Source organism: Aedes aegypti, chromosome 3 (assembly GCF_002204515.2).
Source record: "Aedes aegypti strain LVP_AGWG chromosome 3, AaegL5.0 Primary Assembly, whole genome shotgun sequence".
In the NCBI taxonomy this organism is placed as follows: domain Eukaryota; kingdom Metazoa; phylum Arthropoda; class Insecta; order Diptera; family Culicidae; genus Aedes; species Aedes aegypti.
In genome coordinates this window covers 267,113,769-267,141,723 of record NC_035109.1, presented here as the reverse complement: position 1 = coordinate 267,141,723, position 27,955 = coordinate 267,113,769, and the positions used below count along the sequence as shown (strand labels likewise).

General features: G+C 35.9%; 1 protein-coding gene and 1 long non-coding RNA gene across 4 annotated transcripts in view; one reads left to right on the top strand and one right to left on the bottom strand.

The window, feature by feature from the left end:
- The window catches only part of LOC5579654 (proton-coupled amino acid transporter-like protein pathetic), a 90,716-nt gene extending 64,191 nt beyond the window's left edge, over positions 1-26,525 (top strand). For both annotated transcript variants that reach the window (XM_021848836.1, XM_001648078.3), the window contains exons 3-8: positions 4,289-4,366; positions 4,442-4,592; positions 16,284-16,405; positions 25,096-25,422; positions 25,484-25,696; positions 25,762-26,525. In XM_021848836.1, coding sequence (XP_021704528.1) covers positions 4,289-4,366; positions 4,442-4,592; positions 16,284-16,405; positions 25,096-25,422; positions 25,484-25,696; positions 25,762-26,191 — 1,321 coding nt within the window. In that variant the 3' untranslated portion in view covers positions 26,192-26,525. The remainder of the gene's footprint in view (positions 1-4,288; positions 4,367-4,441; positions 4,593-16,283; positions 16,406-25,095; positions 25,423-25,483; positions 25,697-25,761) is intronic.
- LOC110677706 lies at positions 4,509-5,060 on the bottom strand. 2 transcript variants are annotated; one of them, XR_002501143.1, is made up of 3 exons: positions 4,858-5,060; positions 4,667-4,800; positions 4,509-4,611 (listed from the first exon to the last, which is right to left on the bottom strand). It is a non-coding gene; the product is annotated as an uncharacterized LOC110677706 (long non-coding RNA). The 2 variants fall into 2 exon arrangements; XR_002501142.1 differs by having other exon boundaries at positions 4,667-5,003.
- Positions 26,526-27,955: the final 1,430 nt, after the last annotated feature.

Sequence of the window (27,955 nt, the reverse complement as noted above, 5' to 3'; positions counted from 1 at the left end):
ACCCTTAATTTAGTAAATAGCGGTATTTTGGTTCTTGAGACAAAACCGTGTTCCACAGTGTTAGTTTTTTGGCTTTCATACATTTTGTGAGGAGTGAAATGTTGCTGAAAAACATCAAGACAGTTCTTTTTTTAATGTAGGTTGATTGATCCCAATTTTCACTTGTGCGGATTTTGAAGCAGTTTAAATCTAACTTCTGGTAATTAGAACATTATTATAAAATATTAGGCAGAAAAGTTATAGAGGAAATTATCAATGGAAACATACTATACCATCAAAACTATTTTCTGAAAAAAAGACCCCCACAAGACTCTGGTCCTGGGGTCCCCAAATTTGTAAATCTGACCCTGCGTGGAACGCTGGATCCGTAAGACACTGTTCTTCACACTTTTGGCTCTCGCGATACCCACGTGACCCGTTTCCAGTTTTTAGATCATTTAGTATACTAAATATTGAATATATTCAAAGAAATAGCAGTTTAACTCTGCTCTGGAACGTCCCATCCAGTAAGACTGCGGAATACGGTTTTGTCTTGAGCACCACACTATTTATTCAATTAAGGGTTGCTGAATCCATTGCCATTTTCAGAAATATCATAGCACGTCTAGTGTTTGAGATATTTGCTGTTGAAAATGGTAAATTTGACTATGCATGCAAGTTTGCCAGCTTGTACAGCAATTTAGTTGCTTAATTTGCCTCAGAACTTAAATTTCATGTGTATAAAAATACTTATCAACAAAGTTCATAATACTTCCGATGCTCTAAAGTTATTTTTTGTTGGTTAAGAAAAGTATTGTATTTTGCCATATAAGAGAAACGAAGAATTTTGTGTGGAGACTGCAAGCATGTTGAAAAAAATCGATTTAATCTAAATTAAACCTTGTAGTTTCAACCAAATTATATCTGAAATGAATGCTTGTCCTATTTTGCATGTTTGGTGGATTAGATCCTAAAATTTTTTGATAAATCATCAGTGTTTTATGCAACTTTGGCGACCTATAGCTAAAAATTGTGACGTGCTGGAACATTTCTGAGAACGGCATCAGATTCAGCATCCCCAAATCTACTAGAGACTCATAATTCGATCCTTGAGACACGCAAAAATGACATTTTTGTTACGCTCTGTAATCATAAGGATTTTTCGCACGAAACCAATGAATTACACACTGTTAACTTAATTACTATACACCTTCATCCATAAGTTTATCCAGAGAATCATTCGGAAAGTTCAATGATTTTACTAGGATTTTCTTCTGGAGCTTTTCCAAGAAATAAATTTTCAGTTATTTCAGTATAATCTATAGGAAACACTCGTAGATAGGGCTGCAAGAATACGATGAGGTTATCAAGCAAAATATATACATAAATTCCTTGACACATTCTGCCATCCTCGTTTCTGTAGTGTCCGCTCTACAGAAGCTTCACTGTATTATAAAGATCCCTTGAGCACTCCCGTTTGGATGAGATAAAATTTAACACCATTATTAAGCTTCACTCACCTTAGTCTTTATAGAATTTAATCAAATTTCAATCATCTTTAAAAATTCAATCAAGATCAAAACATTTAAAATTTTAATTCTTGGTTTCGGTCAGAGATGGCATTTTTTTGTTCAATTGCTCATGTTTTACATTGTGTCAGACTCAGCCATTGCAGATTTTGAATTTTGATTTCGAAGTTGATCGAAGAAAAGCATCGCATCTGTATCGGTCCATGATCGGCAATGTTTTGCAAGCAAAACAAATAAAACATAATTAATAAAAGATTGGCTTAGATATTTTTCACTAACATCTTTTTGCTTCTAAACCCTTCATTTATTTCAAACTCCGATCAATCGATCCATCACAACTAAATTCATCCTCTACAAGCATACAAAATAACAAAATTTTCGCCAGCCATATCTAAATATATCAACCATACCGATAAAGAGGCCAACTATATTTGAAATGGGTTGCTTTGGTAGCCATGTGCTTCAGGCAGTGTCATCTTGAGCAAAGAACTCTGTAAGCAAATCAATTGAACTTGAACTAGGTCCAATGCGTTTTTCGGATTTCTGTGACCAAATAGGAAGACGATGCACGTACAATGGTGTAGACTACCCATACTAAGTTAAATGAACAGTAAAACATCAGAATAAAACGTGTGTTTTTATATAAATTTATTTATTCTACAGGAAAACATATCAATCAGAAGTCACGTTTCATTTTCTGCGTAATCCATTGTCCAATTAGAAGTTTGTGCATTCACAATAGTATCTTTTTGTGTTTCAAAGGCGATGGGTGTATTTTACATTCATTTTACAGCAAACTTTGTGTTTGAATCGTTTATTGCAAAGCAAGTGAATTTCATCGATTAATAGTATGGGAATCCGTCGAATAAAGAACATTTTTTCAGCACTCCACAAATCTCTGAGGTAAGAATTAACATAACTGATGTGAAATGTAACAAAAATATATTGAAGTAGAATAGAATGTCCAAGAATTTTTGAGATTCTTATAGTTTTCTTGAAATTTTCCCGCAATTTTGTCGAAGGTAATTGAGAATAGTCAAAATAGAAGAATTTTCTGTATTTGAAGATTTTTTTGTTGGATAAGTGGTAAATCTCTATTGTGGATCTCCGATCGTCGTCTTCCGCTGCTTATTCTATACGATAAACTAAACATCGGTAGTGTAGTGTGCTGTATAGTTTTTGTGATGATTAATGCAGCGCACTATTTCCAACAATATGTTTAACGCATAGTAACAATAGCCAATGAAGATCATCTGACTACTGATATCAATTTAGTGCTGGAGTCACAATACTCTGAACATAGGACCGAACAATGCATCAACTTCCAATTTTAGTACATTATTTTTGTTTTGTTTGAACTTTCAATCCCGGGTTGACGCGTCTCTGTGCATTTTGATCGACTTTTATATCGAACAATAATGTACTTTAATGATTTGACAGATTTTTGAACAATTTCATACATTGATGTATTATTTTTTCGAAAAAGTCAAAATTTAAAAATAAAATTCCCGATTTTGTATTGCTTTAAATCAAAAGATGAGTCAAATTATCTTGTACAGTGAAACCTCCATGAGTCGATATTGAAGGGACCATCGACTCATGGAAATATCGAGTCATGGAACAGCAATCCTTTGGAAAGCTGCTTCTAGGGACCATCATAGTAACCATGAAATTTGGTTTTTAGTATGGTTCCATGAGTCGATATCGAGTCATGGAACATCGACTCATGGAGGTATCACTGTATTTTTTAGGGTTTTGATCGGGCACAAATGAGCATGAGTACAATTCGTAGTTGCTACTCCGTGATTGGCCAAACCAATCGAAGTTGTACAGTGATTCATTGAATGGAGATGCCCAAGTAGTTTTTCACGCTCCACTATTTACGATAGAGCTGATGCGCAGCTAAAATTAAGTTGTCATAGAGTTTTCGCTTATGTTGTGTTATTTGGGTTATTATTGTTTGTACCCATGGCAGAATAGCAAATTGAATATCTTGTGATCCAACGATAACACAACGATTCATAACAATCATAAAATAGTACAATCTATTTGCAGTCTTAATAAGCTTATCTTTGCTAGATTGATTGATGAAAACAACTTGTTGTTTTCAAGATACTTGCACTTCAAAATAGTAAACAGTTTCGGCTTGTAGGTTTTGTTTGTAGACAACATCACGTTAGTTTCCAGAGGATCTCTTTTTGTGGTTTGAGAACAGCACAACACCTAGATACTAGAGACGAAGATTTTCTTCGTCCAGTTTCGAACTAGTTTATTTACATAACTTTTACATTCTGGTCAATTCTTCTTCGCGGAAGCAAGTATGCCTGAATGTAATCTTTTTCGACATATTCAAGCGTGTTAAAATAGTTATTTATGTAACAAGTTACAAAATGAACGTCCAACGGATCTAGAATCCGAGCCAGTTGACTAAGTTATTGCGAAATCCTAAATAATTCGATGGTGATCCTTCGAAGGTTCTCAGATATTGATTGGCCAACTCCCATAACAGAACTGAAAAATAGTATTTTTCAGCACCGTACTAGTAGCAAAAAGAAGTAATGAATACTGGTGAGAAAAGTAGTCTGATATGCAATGGAATTGTAAAAATCGATTTTTTTGAAGAGAATTTCACTATTTAATAAATGTAAGATCCGTAAGTGTTGAAGTTGCTTCCGTTCTAGATTGCAGTGCTTAATGACGCATTGTTTCACTGTTCATAACCGTTCCATACTTCCCATTCAAGCCGGATCTGATCGTTTCAATTATCTCTCTCTTTACAGCACAAAGCTAGCAGACAACCAAATAGACGATGATGACTACAATCCATTTGAGCATCGCCAAATCGACAAACCAAATAGGTAATGCTACCGAAAGCATGACACCATCCACTCTGCCAGGTGCTAATGGGTGATTTTTCCTTTTTTCAATTGCAGTACAAGCGGCTCTCTTATCCACTTACTCAAAAGTTCCTTGGGCACCGGTATTCTGGCTATGCCGGTGGCCTTCAAAAACGCTGGTCTCCTTTTCGGTGCCATCGGTACGGTGATAATAGGTCTAATCTGCACACATTGCGTTCATATTCTGGTGAGTACCTTACCTATCGCTATCGTAAAGCAAAACAATCGAAAATCATTCAAAAATCAATCACACATAAATACCTCAATAGAACGGTTTACTCCCGAACCGCAAAACAATCAATTGGCTAATTGCGCTATCTCACATTAGCCTTTCGAAATGATTGACTCAAAGCCCATAGTAGTACTGATAGCAGCCGATACACCTAATCAATTGCCTGCAATAAAATGACGCTTTATAAAAGCTAATTGTACACTGATAAGCCGACACAGACCGACTTGTCCAAGTTCGCCACCTATACTACCGGACGGCTCTTTCAATGTCCCCTCTTTCCCACAAGCTATGAACTTATCTACCATGCATACCAGTACTTCCCAAATTGTGCGCTGCAAGGTGATTCATAATTCACTCGTAAAAGAGCTAACTGGTTCTATTAGTTTAGAGGACGATGGTAATTTGATGACCATTTAAATATTTTTGAAACCTTCTTCTTCTTCTTCTTTGCATTATGTCCTCACTGGGACAGAGCCTGCTTCTCAGCTTGGTGTTATCAAACAAAATTATCCCAGGTAGCATTCGAAATACAGGGAAACCTCCATGAGTCGAAATCAAAAGGGATCATCGTGTCATGGAAAATTCTCAGGAAATATCCAAGGGTGCCACGATCTCAAAACGTTAGGGAACCACTGATGCATTCAACCAACTTGCACATTACCCGCAATCAACCGGGAATAATCCCACAAAGGCAAGAATTTATGAGCCACCCACTGACTGGTAGCATTGTCGCCCGTTCACCCCAAATTAACCTACAATGGATTATTGAAAAGCGATTCAGGTGCTTCACGGCTCCCATATCTAATCCACGGACCCATTCTGTGTTGTATCGCGTCAAAATATTGTTCTTCTTCGTTTCCGATAACTGTCAGGTCAATCAGTGTATCTTGACGAGCGATGATAGGCATGCCGAGTGACGTGTGCCGCATGTGATGCAATCATCACACTTCTACGGGTCGGAGGTGGTGTAAAGTCTGGCTGGGCGATAACCGAAAACGATATCTGGATGATGCTTGGTCGCGTTAGATTACAAGCGGAAATCGATGGTTTTGGGGAAATCCCAGTCCCGTATGTACAATAACAATTAACGGTACAGCCCCATTAATAAGTACTGTGGAGCGGTGTAACTTTGATGGTGCGGGTCGCGTATCACACAACATTTTATGTACAAATTTCCAGTATTTAGTTGAGGGGCCTCACGTTGTACGGCCCCTGAGATATGATACTCAAATTATGTCAAGCTAAATTTTAACTTTTTCGACTTTCTCTCCCCCTTGTCTCGCTTTTTGTATGATACTTTTGAACATTTTGTAAAACTTGTCAAGCTTGACATAATTTGTGCATGTCCCATAATAGACTGCAATAAACCGGACGGCTTTTTGTTTTGAAACAAAAAAGTTATCGTAGAGAAACAAAAATTAAACGGGGAAATAGTTAGCTATTTCTGAACTTTCTGCTCATTGCAGTCTCTTTCCTACTTATGGAGGAATCTTAAAGTAACGAAGTAAATAAATCGACTACATTGTCACCCTTGGCCGAAAATGTACATACAATTTCTTGATTTTCTCATAAAAAAAAACTTGAAATTCGTTGAGCAGCCTTTAAGTTTTTTTCAAAACACTTAGTTTTACTTTTACTCGTTGATGATTATGGGCCACCCTAATGTAGATTTGATATCAGGCCATTTTTTTAAATGATATTTTATGATTCCTACTAAATGTTGCAAGTCCTTGTATGTAACTGTACTACAATTGGATGGTCATCTTTGAACTGAAAACTGGGCCATTGTAACCCTCTTTGGTAACTACAAAACCTTGAAAAGATAAAATAGTCGAAACAACTTTCGACTATTTTATCTTTTCAAGGTTTTGTAGTTACCAAAGAGGGCCATTGTAATACAGTTTCAGTTTCGAAAAAAAAGCTGCATTCAAAATACTTTGTGATTTTTTTTATTTCCATCGAGTTTTTCTCTCCGCTTCGTATTCTGTGAGTTCTAAACTAAAATTGAAACACCTAGAATTTTGAAGATCACAAAACTGGAGAACAATCCATACATTTTCGCTAAAAATTGATCGATTTGTCACTCGCTATAGTTCTATATAGCTCTTTGAAATTTAAAAATGAATTCGTTTCGTCTTTACCCTAAGGGATACAATGAACTGAGATACAGCACCCCTAACTGGGAGCGTAAAAAGAAGGAGCGTAAGTTCGAATTTTAAGCATAAAAATAATTTGTAACGTAAAAATGCTTTGCGTTTGTTCTCAAGGAGTTTTGGCAGAAGGTGGGGTTTATCCATGGTTATTCTCAACGGTACCAAGAGGTATGACGGACAACATAGTTTGATGCCATTTTGGAATCCAAGCTGGCGACTTCTGGTCAGTGCTGGGAATGGTAATAGTAGTAGGCTTAAATTTTCGCGAAAATCACGTGGCTCTCCCTGTACATTAGTTCAAAAACGTGAATCTCATCAAGTAGCCTATGTTGGGTGCACGAATTGTCTAAATCATGAGTGTCATTGAAGGCTCTAAATGCGGGAAATGCAGCGGGAAATAGAACATTTTTTTACAGTAATTCTGGGTTGCCCTTAGCAACGAGTTGTTTTGCGAATTTCAAGGCTTTTTGCCTACAGCAGTGATGGGCGTGAGTTTCACTGGCTTCGTTGACTGTGATTGGCTTTGCTTGACTACTGTAGAGTGAATTTCAAGATTTTTTCCAACCCTGCTTCTGGTTTGTGAAAATCACTTGAAACCCGTGCAAGATGGGCATTTTCGGATGCCAGAAATCGATGTCGGACGCCAATTTGGATTCCAAGATAGCGACTTCCAGTTTGTGAAAATCACTTGAAACCCATGCAATATAAGTATTTTTGGAACGGGAACGATGAATAGATTATAGAAATCTATGCCTGATGCCTTGAAATCCTAGATGGCAACTTGCGGTTTGTAAAAATCACTCGGAAACCACGAAGTATGGGTATTTTTTTAAACGGGATCGATAGTGACTTCCGGTTTGTAAAAATCACTTGAAACTAATGTGGATATTTTTTGAACGGGATCAATGAGTGGAAGGCGAAAGTCAATGTCTGACGCCATTTTGGAATACAAGATGTCGACTTGCGGTTTGCGACAATCTCCCATGCAATATGGGTATTTTTGGAACGGGAGACGAGCTGATGCCGGAAAAACGCTACTTTGGAATTCCAGGTGGACATCGAATTTAGAACCGTTTGGTCCCGTTTTGATCCCGTCTCGTAAATACCCATTTTATATGGGTTTCAAATGATTTTCACATATCGAAGATCGCCATCGATTTCCGGCATCTACTCATCGATCCCGTTCCAAAAAATACCATTAGCATGGGTTTCAAGTGATTTTCACAAACCGGTAGTTGTCATCTTGAATGCCAAAATGGCATCGGACATCGATTTCCGTCATCTACAATACCTCGCTTTTCGTACACAGCACAAGTGGTTCTAACGGTGGCAAACAGTGTGATAACTGAAATGTTGACATTTACCCAACTAACATTTAATGCAAATGTAGATAAACATTCTCGAAGCTTTTTTTACTCGGTTTCAATCTGAAAAAGTTTTAGTAAGATGGAACGTGAATAAAAAAATAGCATGCATTGGTAAACGAAAAATTTACAATATGATCGTAACATTTTAGTTGACTGGATTATTGTCCAGCCAGTTTCATTGGTATCGTTCCAAAAATACCCATATTGCATGGGTTCCAAGTGATTTTCAAAAACCGGAAGTCGTAATATTATTATTATTATTATTATTATTATATTATTCTTATTCTTATTCTTCTTCTTGGCATTACGTCCTCACTGGGACAGTGCCTGCTTCTCAGCTTAGTGTTCAATGAGCAGTTCCATATTTATTAACTGAGAGCTTTCTTTGCCAAAGTTGCCATTTCCGCATTCGTATATCGTGTAGCAGGTACGATGATACTCTATGCCCAGGGAACTCAAGGAAATTTCCATTACGAAAAGATACTGGACCGACCGGGAATCGAATCCAGACACCTTCAGTATGGCTTTACTTTGTAGCCGCGGACTCTATCCACTCGGCTAAGGAAAGCCCCTCGCCAAATGTGGAACAGCTAAAATGCTGTCTAATTTTTTAATACGCAATAAGAAATACATGCACTTTTCAACAATAGGCGAAATTTTTAGCTGTTCAACAACAGGTGAATTCCAAGATGGCGTCAGATATCGATTTCCGGAATCTCCTCATTGGTTCCGTTCCAGAAATACTTTTCTGAAATTGCTCATCGTAATAGGCCATTTGCCTCACGCCAATCTGTCATGAAACGGCCTACTTTCCTGCACTGAAGTGCCGTTATAGTCATTACGCAACAATTTTCAGTTGCGTAATGATTCATTACGCAACGCTTTTTCTAAAAACTACTATTATTACATTGGTTCTCGTGGGTCGTCATCAGACATGAGCGTAAGTTGGAATTTTCGGAGCGTAAAAAGAAGCAGCATAGGTTGGAATTTGGAACGTTAGAAGAGGAGACGTTGAAAGAGGGAGCGTAAAAACATTTGTGGCTGTATACTCGTATACAACCAGTTTAAATACCATTAATGCTAATATTGCTATTTTTTTAAAAAGATAAGTCTGATTATTGTATAGCACAGGGGTTTCCAGATTTGTTGGCTTGCGGGGCACTTTGTAAAATTAAATTGCGCGGAGCACCTGTTCATTATCACATAAATCGTTTGTTACGATTTTTTTATAATAAATGTTAATTGTTGCATGTTTGTTCATTTGTATTAAATCAATAAAAAAATGCGTTAAAGTATCTAAGCCAATTGACTGGAACCTTACAAATGTATAAACATTAAATCCATCAGAAAGAACATGGTTTCTTATGTTTTCAAATAGCCTGAAAAAGTGCATATTTAGGACTTGATTTATTTGCGCCAAATGCAAGTTTGGGAATTTTATTGCTTTCCAACCCCATACATCAAATTATTAATTACAAAGGGTGCGATTCGGTATAAGGTGCCCTGCAAGACTTAAAATTCTAGAAAAAAAGTAACTATGAAGACAGCAACTGATAAGTTGTCGACTAAAAGTAATCAAGCTTAACAAAATACGGGATTGATTAGAGGACTCATACACTTTAAACGAAACCTCGTCATCCCGTGGAACTCAAAGAGTGACGTTTCCCACACAAGTTGTAAAGGGAACGTTTTAATTGTAACTCTATGTTCTATGATTTGTCTTCTCGCGAAATTGTCCTTAATTTGTAACACGTTCCTATTGCAATGAAACTTTTTTGTTAATTGCATTTTTATTAATTTGAATTTGATTTTAAAATAATCGGATTTTTTTAGCTTTATTTGTATAGTTCGGACAAAAGAAAATGCAGCGAGATAATCCTAATTTTGTTTGGATTTTTCTTGAATCACTGTGCATGAAACACATGTAAAAACACCCGTGTACTATATAAGCCATTCCATGAAAAACCGATTTAGTGGGTCACCGGATTCCGTGAAAATTTGATATTTTGTTCCTTATCCGAAAAAAGGATACCGTAAAATGGGGTGTTAAGGACTCGTGGGGTTTTAAGGGATTGAACTTCTCAGTTAAGTTTGACAAATCACAGAAACGTGGAAAATCGATATATAAATCATCTGAAATGCTCAATTTGTTCGGAGGATTGTGAGCTGCATTATGTTATAGGAGCTATCTGATAATATGAAGTATTGTGGTTGCTAGATATTGAAAACTTTTCAAAACATTTTTGTTCGAATTTTATGGGCTAAATACATTCATCTACAAAACCATGAAATGTATTTCAGAGAAATTCGCGAGTAACATACAAGAAAAGTAAATTTAATTGAGATCATTGTGCAGACAAAAACTTCTTAAAATTATATCTGGGTTTCGATTTTGAGAAACTTTTATGAAAAAAGTCTCGTTTCGAAAATAAGTGGGGTGTTAAGGGATTATCTATTCTAACTTTTCTAAGTTACTAAATTCATTTGTTTTATGCCGTTATGTATTTCAATATAGCTTTGGGTTGTTCCGTGAAGTTAACCTGCATGGAAAGTTAAGGGATCTATTTCGTAAGTCACTGAATATCACCAGAAAAGACTTATCTCAAAATTTGGTAAAATTGTTAGGAAAATGTAGAATAAAACTGAATTGGAGATACGACTGTGATGATTATGTTCTACGTTATGGCTTTCACTCTATTATGCTCAAAAACGGATTTTAAGTGTTCATGTCCGAAACGTCGGATGAAAACTTAAAATCCGTTTTGAACATAATAGACTGAAGGCTATAACCTAAAAGATAAAAACTGATTTATCTAAATATGGGGTTTTCATGATAGTATTTTTAAAAGTTGTTCCATCGTATTGGTGAAAAGTTTGGAAATAGAAATAATTATCTTATATGAGATGGTTTTGGAGCTATTGTTTTTTTTTTAAACTACCCACGTCCTAGATAAACAATAATAATATAAAGTTATTCCGATCTCTTTTTGGAAAACTTTTACTCGTGGTCATGTGTTAAGTGTTGTCGTGCATTGAGTACATTGTAGTATAGTGTATGCGATTTCCGCTTTATATTGGAAACTTTTCGTTAAGATTTTTTTTTCCGATTATGCCATTAGGTGTTACATGCAAATCCGTTATTTGGTGTGGTGCTTTATTGAAAAGGCAAATTGGACACTTACTTTATTCAAACTGAAAGCTTGTTGAAATTATCCTTCTTTTGACAAGTCATGACAAGGTTGCTCTGCACTATTCTAGGAAACGAATACTGCATATAAGTATACAAATCCTTTCAAGACAATTGTGCGATGCACTTATAGCTTGGTTGAAAAAAGAATCAATATGTATGACAGATTTAGTAGGTAAATTAAAACGGTTAACGTTTGCAGGAGTTCCAATTTGAATTATATTGAAGTAATATCATCTTTAGATTGAACACATCATCGATATTGACCAAAATATATTTTTTTTTTGCTGTTGGCAAAATATAGTTTTACTTACAAAGCTCAAATTCCTTAACACCCCATTTTGCATTTTCGTCAAAAATCGCACATTTTTATGATTATCTCAGATATCTGCCATAGGATCATCTTCATTGTAATTGGCTTTTGATATACACGTCAGGAGAATGGTAGGACTGTATTTTGTTCAATTATTGACATACTAGAAGTTGCTCAAAATTTAGGTAGATTTTTTTTTTCATCCCTTAACACCCCATTTTACGGTACACGTGTTTTTGGATTTTTTGATTATGGTGACCATTTCCAAAATAGGGAACCAAAAAAATCCCGACATTGTGAAATTTTTATTTTTTTTTTTATCATAACTTTTGACCGATTTTCCATTTTCTTGGACGAAATGAAAAATAAAAACTGACTTTTCAAAAAAAAATATATTTGTTTTTTTTTGCGGTTGCTTTTCCACATCTCGATATTGAAGGGATCAGAGACATAGAACATTAATTGAAAATCACTCCGTCACTAGGAAAATAATAATCAAACAAATTAAAATTTGGTCTAGTAATCTTTAATAACATTCATATCGACATATGAAGAGAAAATTGGGAACATAAAATCATCAGGAACACATCGAGATAAGGAGGATATCGCACGCTATGTCTGAACCAGACGATTATAAAAATCGAATGTACATCGGATTTCTTCTCGCTAGAGATCAGTATTTGGTGTATATTTTCATAATCGGAAAGTATAAAAATATTCTATCGGTGAAATTTTTTCTATACATTTTGTATGGGCTGAAATACGTCGAAATACGGGACTTTCATGGGTTTTAGTATGAAAAATAACTAAAAAATTGAAAAAATGAAAATTTCACCTATGAAATATTTTAAAACTTGAAGATTACGGAAATACTACCCAAATGCTGTACTGTAGCGAAAAACACCCCGATGTACATTCGATTTTTATAATCGTCTGGTCCCGACTCAGCGTGTATCGAGATATGAAGAGAGAAAACGTATGCAGAATGAAAGGACCGAAGCAATCATCGACATAGGGAGAGACATCGAGATGTGAAAAAATATATTTTTTTGAAAATTTCTAGTTTTTTTAATTTTTTTATGTAATTTTTTTTAGGGTTTGATATGTTTTTGGAAAAGTTGAAATCTTAAGCTTTCATTCCATGAAAAAAAAGATTAGGAATCGGTTGAGCTGTTCAAAAGTTATGATTTTTTTTAAATACAGTGATACCTCCATGAGTCGATGTTCCATAACTCGATATCGACTCATGGAACCATACTAAAACCAAAATTTCATGGTTACTACGATGGTCCCCTCAAACAGCTTTCCAAAGCATTTGTTTCCATGACTCGATATTTCCATGAGTCGATGGTCCCTTCAGATATCGACTCATGGAGTTTTGACTGTAAAAAAAATCTACCCAGACAACCAAAATGTACGCATAACGAAATCACCTGGAGGCTTTATATGTGCAAAATTTCACTTATAAGATGTCGCGAAAAGGCTTTCTACGTACAAAAGTGGAGGCGATATGCGTGCATATATTATGTGATGAATAATAACAAACAATGCGAGTGTTTAAATATTCCACCGAACTAACCTGTGATCTTATGCGACTTAACTTATGATAACAAATGTTGATTTGACAGCTGCTACGAATTGATTCGACTTACTTTGTACGAGTGTACGAGGCGAAACAAAATGTGCAAATGAACTCAGAAAAAAAGTGTTTTATGCGAGGAAACTCATCAATTTGACGAGTTTCTCCACGGTGTTTTGCGAGTTTGATATAAATTGTATGAATAAACGAGTTATAACGTGAACTTTCATGCGATTTCTGGTTGTCTGGGATAATGCGCTGAGACCTACAGTGTGTGCCGATAAAAAATGACTGATTTTTTATTTAAAAAAACATATATCTCAAAAAATAAAAAACAAACATCGCTGAAAATTTGACAGTAAACGTAAAATTTTCTGAACTTTCAAGAAAAAATGAAGACAGCAATAGTACCTTTTGTCCCGAGGCCTTCAAAATACAAAAAAAAAACGGAATGTTCTGATTTTTTTCATGTAAAAACAAAACAATTTTTGTGTAATTTTTCTTGAAAATTTAAAATCTTTAGCTTCCTTTTCGTCCAAGAAAATTAAAAATCGGTCAAGCGGTTCAAAAGTTATGATTTTTTAAAAATGAAAATTTTGCAAAGTCGCGATTTTTCTGGTCACCCTATTTTGGAAATGGTCACCTTAATCAAAAAATCCACCTCAATCCAAAAATTCTATGTCTCAGGTTTGCAAATTATTTGTTAGTTTATAATAACGTCGATTAAAATATGAATTGAAAACAAAACAAATTATATAAACGATTAAGTTTTGAGCGTGTTTTGTTTTCTAGGTTTGTCTCTTGAAAATTTAAGTTTTGGTTTTATTCCATATTCGTCATAAATGTACAGCAACAGTTTTTGAGCTTGTAATTGACTACATGCCAAAAAATGTTTGGTTTGATGGTATCTAAATTATATATTTTTGTTATGGTTAAATGCTGTACATTCATATTTAATGTATTTCATAATTAACATTTTTGAGAGCATTGGTAAATATATTAGGATCTGTCGCGGAGTATCAGACAAAGATTCGTGGAGCACGATCTGAAAAACGCTAGCTAATCACATCTCACCTAATCATATTACTCGTCATGTTATTGGAATAAAACCAAAAAATAGCCAATTCAATTCAATCCAGCCGAAACCTATTCTTGTTCCGGTTGGCTAATCCTGCCGAACGAGAACGAAGCTAAGGCGAAACGGATATTCCTAATATGCTACGTTTGATCGCTCTTTGCTCGCTATTATGAGTAATCCATTTTTCAACGGGAACGATTAACTCACGCACCTGATCAATCCGCCATGCGGGTCACGTTCGGGTAATGTATAAACACCCGATAGTCGCCGCCACACGGGCACGTTATGCGGGAGTTGACGAATTTTCCTTAAGACTAGGTATGCGTGGTGTAAACAGTTTTTGTTTTGTCTTCTGATTGTGGCGGCGAATGGCGATGGTAGCAAACGTAATGGGCACGCGTCGAACTAGATAGCCACACAAATTATGGTTTGTGTACGACGACGGTTTTATGTTTTTGATATTTTGCTTGGATCACGAAAGGATTTTTCAAGGTTTTCCATTCAAATGGCATCGTATGGTCATTGACGTGGGGCGTAAATGATTGGGATGAATTGCGTTGCTTTCTGGTTGTTCTAATTTGTCGGTTGGGAATCATTCTGACTCTGACCGAGTTTCTATTTTGATATTATGTACTTGTTACTTGTTACTTGTTACTTGCTACTTGCTACTTGTTACTTGTTACTTGTTACTTGTTACTTGTTACTTGTTACTTGTTACTTGTTACTTGTTACTTGTTACTTGTTACTTGTTACTTGTTACTTGTTACTTGTTACTTGTTACTTGTTACTTGTTACTTGTTACTTGTTACTTGTTACTTGTTACTTGTTACTTGTTACTTGTTACTTGTTACTTGTTACTTGTTACTTGTTACTTGTTACTTGTTACTTGTTACTTGTTACTTGTTACTTGTTACTTGTTACTTGTTACTTGTTACTTGTTACTTGTTACTTGTTACTTGTTACTTGTTACTTGTTACTTGTTACTTGTTACTTGTTACTTGTTACTTGTTACTTGTTACTTGTTACTTGTTACTTGTTACTTGTTACTTGTTACTTGTTACTTGTTACTTGTTACTTGTTACTTGTTACTTGTTACTTGTTACTTGTTACTTGTTACTTGTTACTTGTTACTTGTTACTTGTTACTTGTTACTTGTTACTTGTTACTTGTTACTTGTTACTTGTTACTTGTTACTTGTTACTTGTTACTTGTTACTTGTTACTTGTTACTTGTTACTTGTTACTTGTTACTTGTTACTTGTTACTTGTTACTTGTTACTTGTTACTTGTTACTTGTTACTTGTTACTTGTTACTTGTTACTTGTTACTTGTTACTTGTTACTTGTTACTTGTTACTGGTTACTTGTTACTTGTTACTTGTTACTTACAATTGTGTATTGGTTAGATAACCTATAAATGAAACATTGAATTCCATATGGCAATTCTATCCTGACGCAACACATCGCGTAACTCACTTTCCAACAGAAAAATAGATTCATCATGAGCTCCAATCTGATAAGAAAGTGATTCAATGCAACTGTCATCGATCAGAAATCCAAACCACGCGACCAATCGCAACAGTATCATCACGTTCGATTTCGCGACACTTTATAGCGCGACATCACCATAACTGTTCTCCAGGAGGGTTTGGCTACCAACCAACACTCATCCCTCATTAGCATATCAATCACATTAATTTTATACCGCCCATCGATGACGATGATGCCGATAATAATTGTTTCTCATCGTACGGCATTTTAATGTCCCGCGTAGCGTACGTACTTCCGTACTCGTATAGTATCCACTACCGACTCGATGCTGATGAACTTCAACGGTGCGCGCGTCCTTCACAGCTCACAAGATTCGCATAAATTTTAGCAACGTACATGACACCTATCACCCATCTACTCATCCTTTCCTGTACAATAAAGTAATCACAACACAAATCGATTGTATCTTCCTTCCCGCAGGTCAAAACCTCACATCAGGTGTGTCAAAGGACGCGGATACCGGTGCTCGGCTTTGCGGAAACCGCAGAACGTGTCTTCCAGTATGGACCCGTCAAGCTGCGGCGGATGGCTAACTTTTCAAAGTGAGTAGATTAGCACGAACGCAACACGCTCTTCCTGAATTATAATGAATAATCCATGCAGAATATGAAGTTATGTATTTTAGTACAAGACATGTTTGCAATTCCAATGAAGTGTACTCTGGAACCTCCATTTACGTTATGGGTCGGGGATACTTGAACAGTAAATGAAATCATAACGTAAATTTAATTCTCGCTTCTGTTATTCAGTTTGTATGAAAATGTGATGGTTGATATGGACTAAATATTATACTTATGTGACAAAACTTGTGAAAAATTTTGTCAGCTGAATGTTAATTTACCTTGGCGATCTAGTTCAGCCTCCATTAGTAATTAATATCGCCAATAGCTTTTCTAACCATTAGTTTCTTTAATGATTCTTCCAGGAATGCGTATATGTATTTCTCTAGTATTTTCGATACGGAAGGTAATCTCCGAATTATTTCATCAGAAATTTCTGCTCCAAGATTGTCTTTAGCAGTTTCTAAAAGAAATTGTTCAAGTGTTTGATCAGGGATTCCACCAATTTTTAAGAAGTACACCAGACTAATGAAAACTAACATTTTCCAGGGATTTCTTCCGAATTTTTCCATTGATTTTCATGAATTGTTTTACAGATACATCAAACAATTTCTATGCTAGAATTTCCTTTAGAAATCCTTCCAGATTCTGCCAAAAGATTGCCAGGGATTTTTGTTTTTCGATTTCTACTGAAATTTCTCCGGATATTTGTGCTAGATTTTTCAGATTCTACTATGATTTACTTTAGACATTTTATATGGAAGAAAATCCACTGGATGCTTGTTTAGAATTTTTGCAAAAGATATTATGTATTCTTTCAGGAAATTTCACAGGTATGTACAATAGAAGTTCTGCAGGGATTCAAATTTAGATGTTCAAGTCGCCTAGCGATTTTCTAGAAATTCCGTCGCATATTCGTTCAAGATCTGTTTAAAGGGAAATGCTTCAAGCATTGTTTCAGTATTTTTCTTTGATTTATATACTGATTTCTCTTTGAATTGCCTTAAAGATACTTGTGAGAATTTCAAATTCTTCCAAGACGTTTTCCAAAAATTTCATCAAAAGTTCAATATATTCTAGTATGAATCACTCCTAGGACTGCTTTTGAATTGTTTCCAGTGTTCCGGCAGCAGTTTATTCCAGCAAGTCATTCAGAGACTGCACTATACTTTTTCTTTCTTTTAAATCTATTACTATGCAAAGCCATCACGAATTCCACTATGGTATGCTATTAGTGAATTTTCAGAACATTGCAAACGATGATAATACCCATACGGGCTCATATAGTAAGTTAAGTTCTACCATGTTTTGAGTTCAATATTATCCAATAGCTACTTGGAGTACAGATCTTCAGTTTCACAGACGTAACCAGTAGAGTGGTTCAAATAAACGTTTTTGCTCCACACCGCTCATTCGATCCTAGATCAAATTCTGAGTGTCCTACCAAAATTTGAGCTCATTCGGATGAAAACTGAGACTGCACAAGCCCTTTAAAGTTTATATGAGAATTACTATGGGAAAAGCAAGCAGTTCATTCAATCGGTCATAGTGTTTGCCCATGTGCTCTTGGGGATTAGAACTACGTTGATACTGTGAGATACAATAGTCAGCTACAACTTTGCCGAAGACCGGTTTTGAATCGGATGCCCCAGTAATTAGTTATTGATTTTTGAATGAGTTGTCAAACTTTGGCTATAATTATTGAGCTGTTCTTCGGGCATCACTGGATATAGGGTAAACAGGTATAATACGCCCCCCCTAAGGCAAAACTGCTCTATCGCAGTAGCAAATGCATTATATCTAAAGTTTTTGGTGTCAAAATGTTATTTACTTAGTTGATCATGCTCTGCATGCAACTTTCTCTTGCCAGATTGCTTCTAAAAAGCGTACAAGACGTTTTATGAAAACTGTTCTAATGTTGACGTTTCAAAACAAACCGGGCAATATGCCCCTCCCGTAGAAAAAAGTGTGCAGCGCTGTAGAAACATTTCCTAGGAGAATTCCACCACTTGCTAAACTTAAAAGGGTCCATTAGCGGTCGTCTTCCGGTAAAAGTTTTTGTAATAAGTAGAATAGTAAAGGACGGGCTTCATTTACAATGATGTTTGCCTGTCAGACCCAAAATTTCACACCAAAAAGCTGATTTTCGGTATTTTTGGTATTTCTATTGGTTGTTTATACTTCTCAAAGATCTAATATGCGCTACATCATTTTTTCGCTGATATTCAAGATATGTAATCATAATTACGTACTAAAGAAGCCTCAAACCCTTGAAAATGAAGTGGGGCGTATTGCCCGGTTGGGGCGCATTATACCAATTTACCCTATGCAGTAAAACATAGTAGCCATGATTTGTGCGGGCTATCTTTCGCGCCAGGTGCAGCAATGTTGCCTGTTCAGAAGTTAAATGAGCACTGCTGGAGAATGTGTGACTGGATATAAATCAATAACTAATTACTGAGGCGTCCGATTTGAAAACGGTCTTCAGCAAAGTTGTAGCTGATGAATGTATCGCACAGTATCAACGTAGCTCTAATCCCCAAGAGCACATGGGCAAAAACTACGATCGATTGAATGAATTGCTTGCTTTTCCCATAGTAATTCCCATATAAACTTTAAAGAACTTGTGCAGTCTCAGTTTTCATCCAAATGAGTTCAAATTTTGGGAGGACACTCAGAATTTGATCTAGAATCGAATGAGCGGTGTGGAGCAAAAACGATTTTTTGAACCACTCTAGTAACCAGTGATCTATTGAAGGTTTATGAACAAATTTATAACCATATAGCACAGACTAACAGTCGTAACACTTCGAACAATTTCGTTCAAATTCCATCGTACATTTGTTGCAAGAAACACGATTATGCGCAACAAGACTTGCACAATATGCTAGCGTGAAACGTCAAATACATAGGGAAACGATGCACATGCCTCTGGTTGTGAGGTACTTTGTACAACAGTTGTGATTTATATGCTATCATTTTGCAACAAAGGTGGCACGCTAGGTGGCACTATTGGGCATGGAAGTTTTACTTTTGTTTTGCAGATATTTCAGGATCCTGACCATTTAGAAGGATGGCGTCTTCAGTAAAGTTGTTTAGTAAGTTAAGGACTATCATTGCTCGAGATAGTTGGTTCAAAATTTTGCCACAAGGCGGCGCTAGTGAGCATGAAACTCTTGTTTGCAGATATCTCAGGAGTCTGACTACTTAGAAAGATAGTGTCTTTGGCAAATTTATTCAGTAGCTCAAGGGCTATCATTATTTCAGCCAATAAATAGGATATTTTGCCACCAGGTGGCGCTAGTGAGCATGAAATTTTTGTTTTACGGATATTGCAGGATCTTGACTTTAGACAGGTACGTTTGGCAAAGTTGTTCAGAAGCTCAGGGACTATCAATATTTTACAAAATTTTGAACTTCAAGGATTAAACAAAGAATGAATTTGCGGTATTGAACAACTCTACCGAAGACGCCATCTTTCTAAGTGATCAGGCTTTTTTATATTTTTCGACGCATTTCAGCCCATACAAAATGTATGGGAAAAATTTCACCGATATAATATTTTAAAACTTTCCTATTATTAAAATATAGACCAAATACTGATCTCTAGTGAGAAAAAATCCGATGTATATTCGAATTTTATAATCGTCTGGTTCAGATATAACGTGAACGGCTTAAAATGTATTTAAATGGCTTAAAATGGCTTGAAACAGCTGAAAATGGACTAAAATTTCTTAAAACGGTTATAAAATGGATAAAAACGGTTATCCCGGGCTTAAATGACATTAAATGATCTGAAATAACCTCAAATATCTAAAATGGGGCTTCGTGGCCGTGCGGTTAGTGTTACCAAACATTTAGCCGCATCGTGTCAAGAAGTGTGGGTTCGATTCCCACTTCAGTCCGGAAAACTTCTCGCCAGAAAAGTATTCCAGCTGTGCCACTGGGCGTTGCATGCTAGTCCGTTGTCTAGTGTGGTGCTTCCTTAAAAAAGGGCAAATCGTCCACAGGAAGCATTAACAAGTCAGTGTTATAAAAAAATGGTTTAAAAAGCATTCAAGTTGCTTAAAATGGTTTAAAATGGCATAAAAGGACTTAGTTCCTTAAAATGGGTTGAAGTATCGCTTAAAATGGGTTAAAATAATTTAAAATGGCATAAGACCGTTTAAAGTGGCTGAAAAAGGGCTTAAATTTGCTTAAAATGGCTGAAAAGTTCTTAAAACGACTTAAAATGGCTTATAACGGCTTAAAATGTCTAAAAATGGCTTAAAACGGCTTGAAATTGTTTAAAATGGCTTAAAATGGCTTTAAGTGGCTATAAATGGCTTAATATAACCTGCAATCGCCTAAAGGGCTTAAAACGGCTTAAATTGGCTAAAATAGCTTATAAGGCCTTGAAATGGCCTAAAATGGCTGAAAACGGTTATAAATGGCTTAAAATGGCATTAAAAAATCTGAAATGGATTAGTATATCAAAAATGGCCTAAAAGGGCACAATATCGCTTAAAATGGATTAAAAGGGCTTTAAATCGCTTCATATGGGTTGAAATGGCTTAAAGCGACTTGAAATGGCTTAAAATGGTGAAAAATGACTCACAGTATGACTTGAAATCGCTTAAATTGCTTAATATCGCTTGAAATAACTTAAAATGGCTAGACAGCCTTAAATAGCTGAAAATGGTTATAAACAGCCTAAAATAGCTGAAAACGATTATAAAATATCTAAAATGGCTTGAAATGGCCTAAAAAAAACTTAAAATCGTTTAAAATGGTAAATTTGAACCAAATGGCTTAAAATAGCTTTAAATTGCTTAAAAACGCTTAATATTGCTTAAAACGGCTTAGAATAGTTTGAAAGGCCTTAAAATTGCTTCAAATGGGTAAAAATGGATTAAAACCGCTTAAAATAACTTAAAACGGCTTCAAATGACTTAAAATGGTCTAAAATGGCATAGTATGAATTGAACTCGCTTAAATGGCTTAGATTCGCTAAAAAAGGGTTTAAAATAACTTAAACTGGTTTAAAATGACTTGAGATGGCTAAAAATGGCTTAAGTTGGCTTAGTTTTGGAAAGACTTCTGAATGATTTTAAAGGAGGGTGACAAATTCAAGGATGTTGCAATAACTATTCAGTATATTGATGTAGACAACTGTCAGATGAATTTATCAAATAAGTAAATAAATGAATAAATTTGTCTTGACTTAAAATGGCTTCAAATAATTTAAATGGCCCAAAATGACTAAGGGCCGATTTCTTCACCTTCGCTTAAGCCGTAAACCATGTTTACCCATATAGTTAAACTAGGTTTAAGGCTTAAGCGGTGGTGAAGAAACCGCTTATAAAAATGACTAAAAATGGCTTTGACATAAATAACATAGTTTAGAATGGTTCATAATGGCTTTAAATTACTCGAAATGGATTATAATGGCTTAAAATGGCTCAAAATAACTTTAAATGGCTTTAAATTGCTTGAGTTTGCCTCCAATCGCCTAAAATTTACTAACAAGGCTTGAACCAGTTTAAAATGTCTTAAAATGGATTTAAAAGTATTAAAATATCGAAAATGGTCGGAAATTGCTCAAAATAGCCCAATATGACTTAAAATGGCTTAAAATGACTCCAAATGGTTCAAGTTCAGTATGGATGGTTTAGCAGTTTTGGACGTAGGTAAAAAAAGGGGGATTGGAAAAAGAGTTTGTTTTTTTTTGTATGCCGGTCTTATTTTTTTCTTCTCAAGACGTCTAATGTTCCTAGAAATAATTTCTTTTTACGCCACTGCATCATATAAATAAAACAACGAAAAAAGATAATATTTAAGTTCTTTTATCGCAGATTTTAATTTTTGTTTTAGTGGTTCGATTATCCGGAGGATTCGAATATCCGAGAGAGAGAAAAAAATAATCGATACTCCGGATAATTGAGTCCGACATGTACTGTTTCTCCATACAAAATGCCCAAGTTTGGGGTAAAGAGTCTCAACTTCTGTTAGTTCAAATTGGTCGAAACTTTGAGACGATCTACAAATAGCCTGTAGTGATTGCTTTACGTTTCAGTCACTTTTTTCGAAAAGTTTCAGGGAGGTGTTCAAAGACAAAAGTTAGTAACCGAAATGTTTTGAAATTGGATTCAAAAGCAGTACGTCGTAATTAATTGAAGTGTTCTGTAAATTTGCGTAACTTCTGAAAGTGGACAACTTTGTCGAACAAACCAACCATCCACAAACACTGTTTGTCAAACAGGCTATTTGTAGTTCGCCAATTCAGACTATCAGAAGCTGAGATGCAGATCCCCAAACCTAGGACATATTGTATGGAAAACAGCATTTGGTTACTAACTTTCGTCACTGACTGTAATCATTATTGTTCAAAGTAAATACAAGATTTTTATTTGATCATCAAAACGTATTTATCTGAATAAAACTATGAAATCTTGAAAATCAACCAAAAGTTTTTCTTAGAAAAACTTTTTTATTAAAAACAATTCTCCATCGTAAAACATTATTTCGAACATCTGTTTCATCTAAAAAGCGAGAAAAAAATAAAAAAGGAATTTCCAGTGTATATTTTTTTTCTTGTAGCTCAAACTGTCCACTACCGGCATGATTCTTTCCACCACTGACTACAACTTCTCCATGGAGCGTTTGCTTCGAAAATCAACAATTTCGTTGCTACAATTTTCCAAATTAATTTCATGCAAAAACTCAGAAGTTATTATTGTGTCAAATGATCGACTTTTCTATGGAAAACATTTTTTTCTACCAAAACGAAAACATGTGCAATACTCACTGCAAGTTGAAGATGGTGGAGTTCTGTCATTGACAGATTTTACTTGGAATTCATCTAGAGACGCATGATTTGTTCCTTGAAACACTATTACTATGAACAGGGTTGATACGCATGCGAACTCATTTAATTATATTCTATCAGGATGTTAGTATAACGACTGTTTAAGGTTATCCAAGAACTACATAGAATAGAGCTTAGTGATATTTGAACACACGTAGACTAGCATACGTTCGTCATACACAGTTTGTTTTTGTTTTCCTCAAAGAAACTTGCACACCCTTTCCAGACTCATCAAAATGCATATGTAAATATTACCCAATTTGAAAAAATTACACCCGGTTTCTGGGTGTTTTTCGAGACTGAGTGCATATTGTTTTCCTCTAAGGTTCACAACTACATCTACACTAGGGCACCCATACCATTGGGCGTGATAACCACTATACAGACATTGTGAAAATCCAGTTTTTCCGATAAAATCCAATATGGTGGCAAAATTCAGTATGACCGCCAAATATTTTTATTTGTGCGAATGAAGCTCCTATGTTTTCTCTTTCCAAAACCATGTTATTGTGAAGGGGTTGTTGAAGAAATTTTCGAGTTATGGCAGTTTGAGTGCGGCAAGAATTGTCACAAATCGAGGGTTCCTCAAAAACTGTTTTAGTTATAACTATCGAGGGGTCCTTCAATTTGTCCAACCGAATGCAGTTTCTTTACTTACTCAACAGGAGCTTTCGAATGAGCATAATATTAAACATTTTGAAAGACCAAGTGTAAATAGTGGGCCGGTCTCAGCGAGAATTGCTCAAGTAATTGCAAAACGAATTCCGAACAGCCTCAAATCTGCTCAAATTCCATTTACGTAATATAACGTAAATGGCATTTACATAAATAGAAGTTACGTAAATAAAGGTTTCAGTGTACAATAATTATAATAATAATCATTGTAAGTACGACAGATTCTCTTCGCAAAGGATGGCAATTTGTCAAAAACTGCAGTTGCGACTGATTTCTACGATCTATCGCTATTCGCTTATACTTATTTACCAAACTCCAACCCTGAAGGTGTCAGATAACGCATTCATGCATCAAAAGCAAAACACGACACTTTGGACAGGTCTCCGTGAGTGCTAATATTTTCGCACACGTCGGAACGAACATGCTGTTTGATGATATGGGAAACTCATTACGTCCCATACCTACATTTTTTTGTTTGTTTTCGGCAAAAGGTGCTGAACCGATTCTGATAATTGCTGCAACTACGCGTTGTTGTATACATGATTGGCACATTCTATTATTTTTTTTTGTTTGGCAATGTCATTTAAAGAATTTCGATTTCTTTATAGATGATCATTAGACTCATGTTCTTTGCTTTTGGTTTCCTTTTAAATCTTTGTATTCTATTTGAGTTCTATGCAATTTCATCTGTAAAAAAGTTCTTATGAAAATATGTATACCATATAACTATGTATTGTCCACTACATGATGGTATGAAACATTATTTTCCCAACATTGCTTAACATTCTAAGTCCCAGATAATAAGTTCAATCAACATCTCCATTCAAACCTTAGCCTAATTCTCAGCTAAGTGGTCTAATGCCACTTTTACAACTTAAAGTTTTCACTGCCAAAAGTTATCTAGACCACTAAAACGCCTGAAACCTTCACACAATGGCAATTACAAATAGTGTATAGTACGGCTAAGAATGTCAAAGAAATTTTCTGTACGACAAGATCATGGGCCATACCGAGAATCGAATGTATACACATCTAGCGCTGTTTTGCTTTACCACGTTAACATTTCCACAAGGCTAGGGAAAGCCCCATGAATGATGTGTAGCTTCCAAACTAATTTGTCATTCACAAATTCTTCATTTGCCATTTGCAGACTCTTCGTGGACTACGGTCTCATGGCCACGTACTTCAGTGCGGGATGCGTCTACATCGTGTTCATCGGAAGTTCGCTCGAGAAGGTCATCAACGTGGCCGCCGACCTGGACTGGAGCGTCCGAATCTACATCCTGCTGACGATGATCCCCATCCTGTTGATCGGTCAAATTCGTACGCTCAAGTACCTAGTCCCGTTCTCGGCGCTGGCCAACCTGTTTATCGTTGTGACCTTTGGCATCACGCTGTACTACATCTTCAAGGACCCACTGGTTTTCGACGATAAACCAAACTTTGCGTCGTTTGCTACTCTCCCTCTGTTCTTCAGGTATGTTTCTGAGGCCACTCGTAGTTTTTCGCATATCTAAGAGTTCAAATGTGCATTACAGTACTGTCATCTTCGCTATGGAAGGCATCGGCGTCGTCATGCCCGTTGAGAATTCCATGGCTAAGCCGCAACACTTCCTCGGATGTCCAGGAGTTCTGAACACCGCTATGGGTACCGTCATCACTCTGTATGCTGTCATCGGTTTCTTCGGATACGTGCGGTATGGAGATATTTCGGCCGGAAGTATCACCCTGAACCTTCCAACTGAAGATATGTAAGACCTTACCGAGCTTAAACTCAAAAACGCGTAAACTAATAATCTCCCACTATCATCCACAGCTTGGCTAAGATTGCTCAACTGTTGATCGCTGCTGCGATCCTGTTCACCTTTGGCTTGCAATTCTATGTCCCGATGGACATCCTGTGGAAGAAGATCCACGACAAAATCCCGAAAGACAAGCACAACTTCTCGCAGATCGCCATCCGGACAGGCATTATGATCCTGATGGGAGGAATTGCACTGGCCGTCCCTGACTTAGAACCCTTCATCGGACTGGTCGGTGCGGTCTTCTTCTCCAGTTTGGGTCTGCTGGTGCCGTGCGTCGTGGAAACTGTTTTCCTGTGGCCGAACGAGCTCGGAACGTTCAAGTGGATCCTGATCAAGAACGTCATCTTCAGCGCGTTTTCGATTTTCGCTCTGATTTCCGGTTCGTTCGTCAGTATCGAGGAAATCGTCAAACTGTACACCAATGATGGTCACACTGAGTAGGATAGGATATAGAGTAGATTAGGTTAGCTCCGCGTTGTTAGAGCCGTTGTTATGCCATCTTACATTAAGATACTCCTGACGAATGCGGTTGTCGCTTCGTAGAGGATTGATATAGCTGTGCGATTTTATTTTGAAGAAACGAAACGTATGATTTCATGAAAACGTAATGCAGGGCCTTACACAGTGATCTAGAAGTGTTGAAAATGCATCAGAATTTTTGACAGTATTTTACGCTGTATATATTTAAAACATCTTTAATTTTAAACGCCTGTCCTAACTTATTTAGGAGTATGTTTGAAAAACATAATTCAATAAAATGACTAAACGATTTTAAGTGCACATGTTTTATTCAGATTCCGATTATCTATACCATATAGGCTTAAAATATTTCTCTTTCGTTATAAAAATTCTTAAGACAAACCCCTGAGACACTAAGTTTTTACCTACCCTCAGCATTTCCCTTGATATCAAACTTTTTTCTACCCGAAAGCACCTCACGGTACTATTTACCAGTGCATATAGGACTCCGTAAGTGTTGGTCATTTTGTGTCATGAATGATACCGATAAACGTACCTAAACATCCTCTACGGTTCAACATCTTGCCACCAGAGGGCTAAATAACCGGCTACTGGGCAGCTATGAGGGATGGTGTAGGGGGCGATCTCCCAGCTCCGAACGCATAATTAGTGACTCCATAATAAAAAATATGTGATCTTTTTACCCATTTATTATAAATGTTATCATTTTTGTAGCACACACGAAAAAATAAACATGAATTTTGACATTTAATTTTGATGATGTATTGGCCATAAAAAGGGGCTCCCAATACCGGCCATAATCTAGAAATTGTTCGATTTCTGTAAACTTGTACTTCATCGAATGGTTCTACTCCAGGAATAGTATTTCATAGCCAATTTAATGCAGTTGCAACATTTACAAGAACAATTTGAGTTTACTTAGTTTGCAATATGTCTATATAAAGTTTATTTCATATATGAGAAAAAATAACGCAATTAACTATGTTGTTTTGATTCTGAATGTTCATTGTTCTTATTTTCATTGCATGTTTAATGCCATGATCGATGGAATCCATAAAAAAAATAAATTTATTTTGAGATACAACTGAAAAAAATGCAAAGATATCATATAATAAATCAAGCTGTCCAAAACTGGGGGACAGGAGGTGCTTGACAAAAGTATTAGTTTGTCCGAAATTTATTTAAATATGGTACAAAATACATTCATACTTTCAAATTTTGGTTAAATTCGATCATGCTTGCGTGATTAAAACTTGTTTGCCATATTCAAAATAATTACTAATTAGGCACACATTTAAGGCGATGTGTCGACTTTCAAAGGATTTTCAAACATCTCTACTTTTTTTTAAAGGCGTGAATATTTCAAGGATGTGTTATTCTACGCAAACACTACTCTCCATGATAGCTTTCTTTTCTTCTAATACACCATCTTAATTGGACCATGATTTCCTATTTTTTCAACTTTATCCGTCAATGGGTGCTGTCTGGTACTGGGGGATCTCCTCCTACCTAATAATGGCAAATATATGCAATCGATGAAATATACATGAAAGGTTTAAAAAATAAAATCATTCAAAGCGATTATTTTTTGCGATTGCAAACAGCTTTTTTCGAAAGCAACCTTAGATCAAGGAAGTTCAAGATCAGTTTCAGAAGCTAAATGGAATGAAAATGAATCAAGATTCGAGGACATGGATCAATTCATTGTTTTTCAGGAAAAATCTG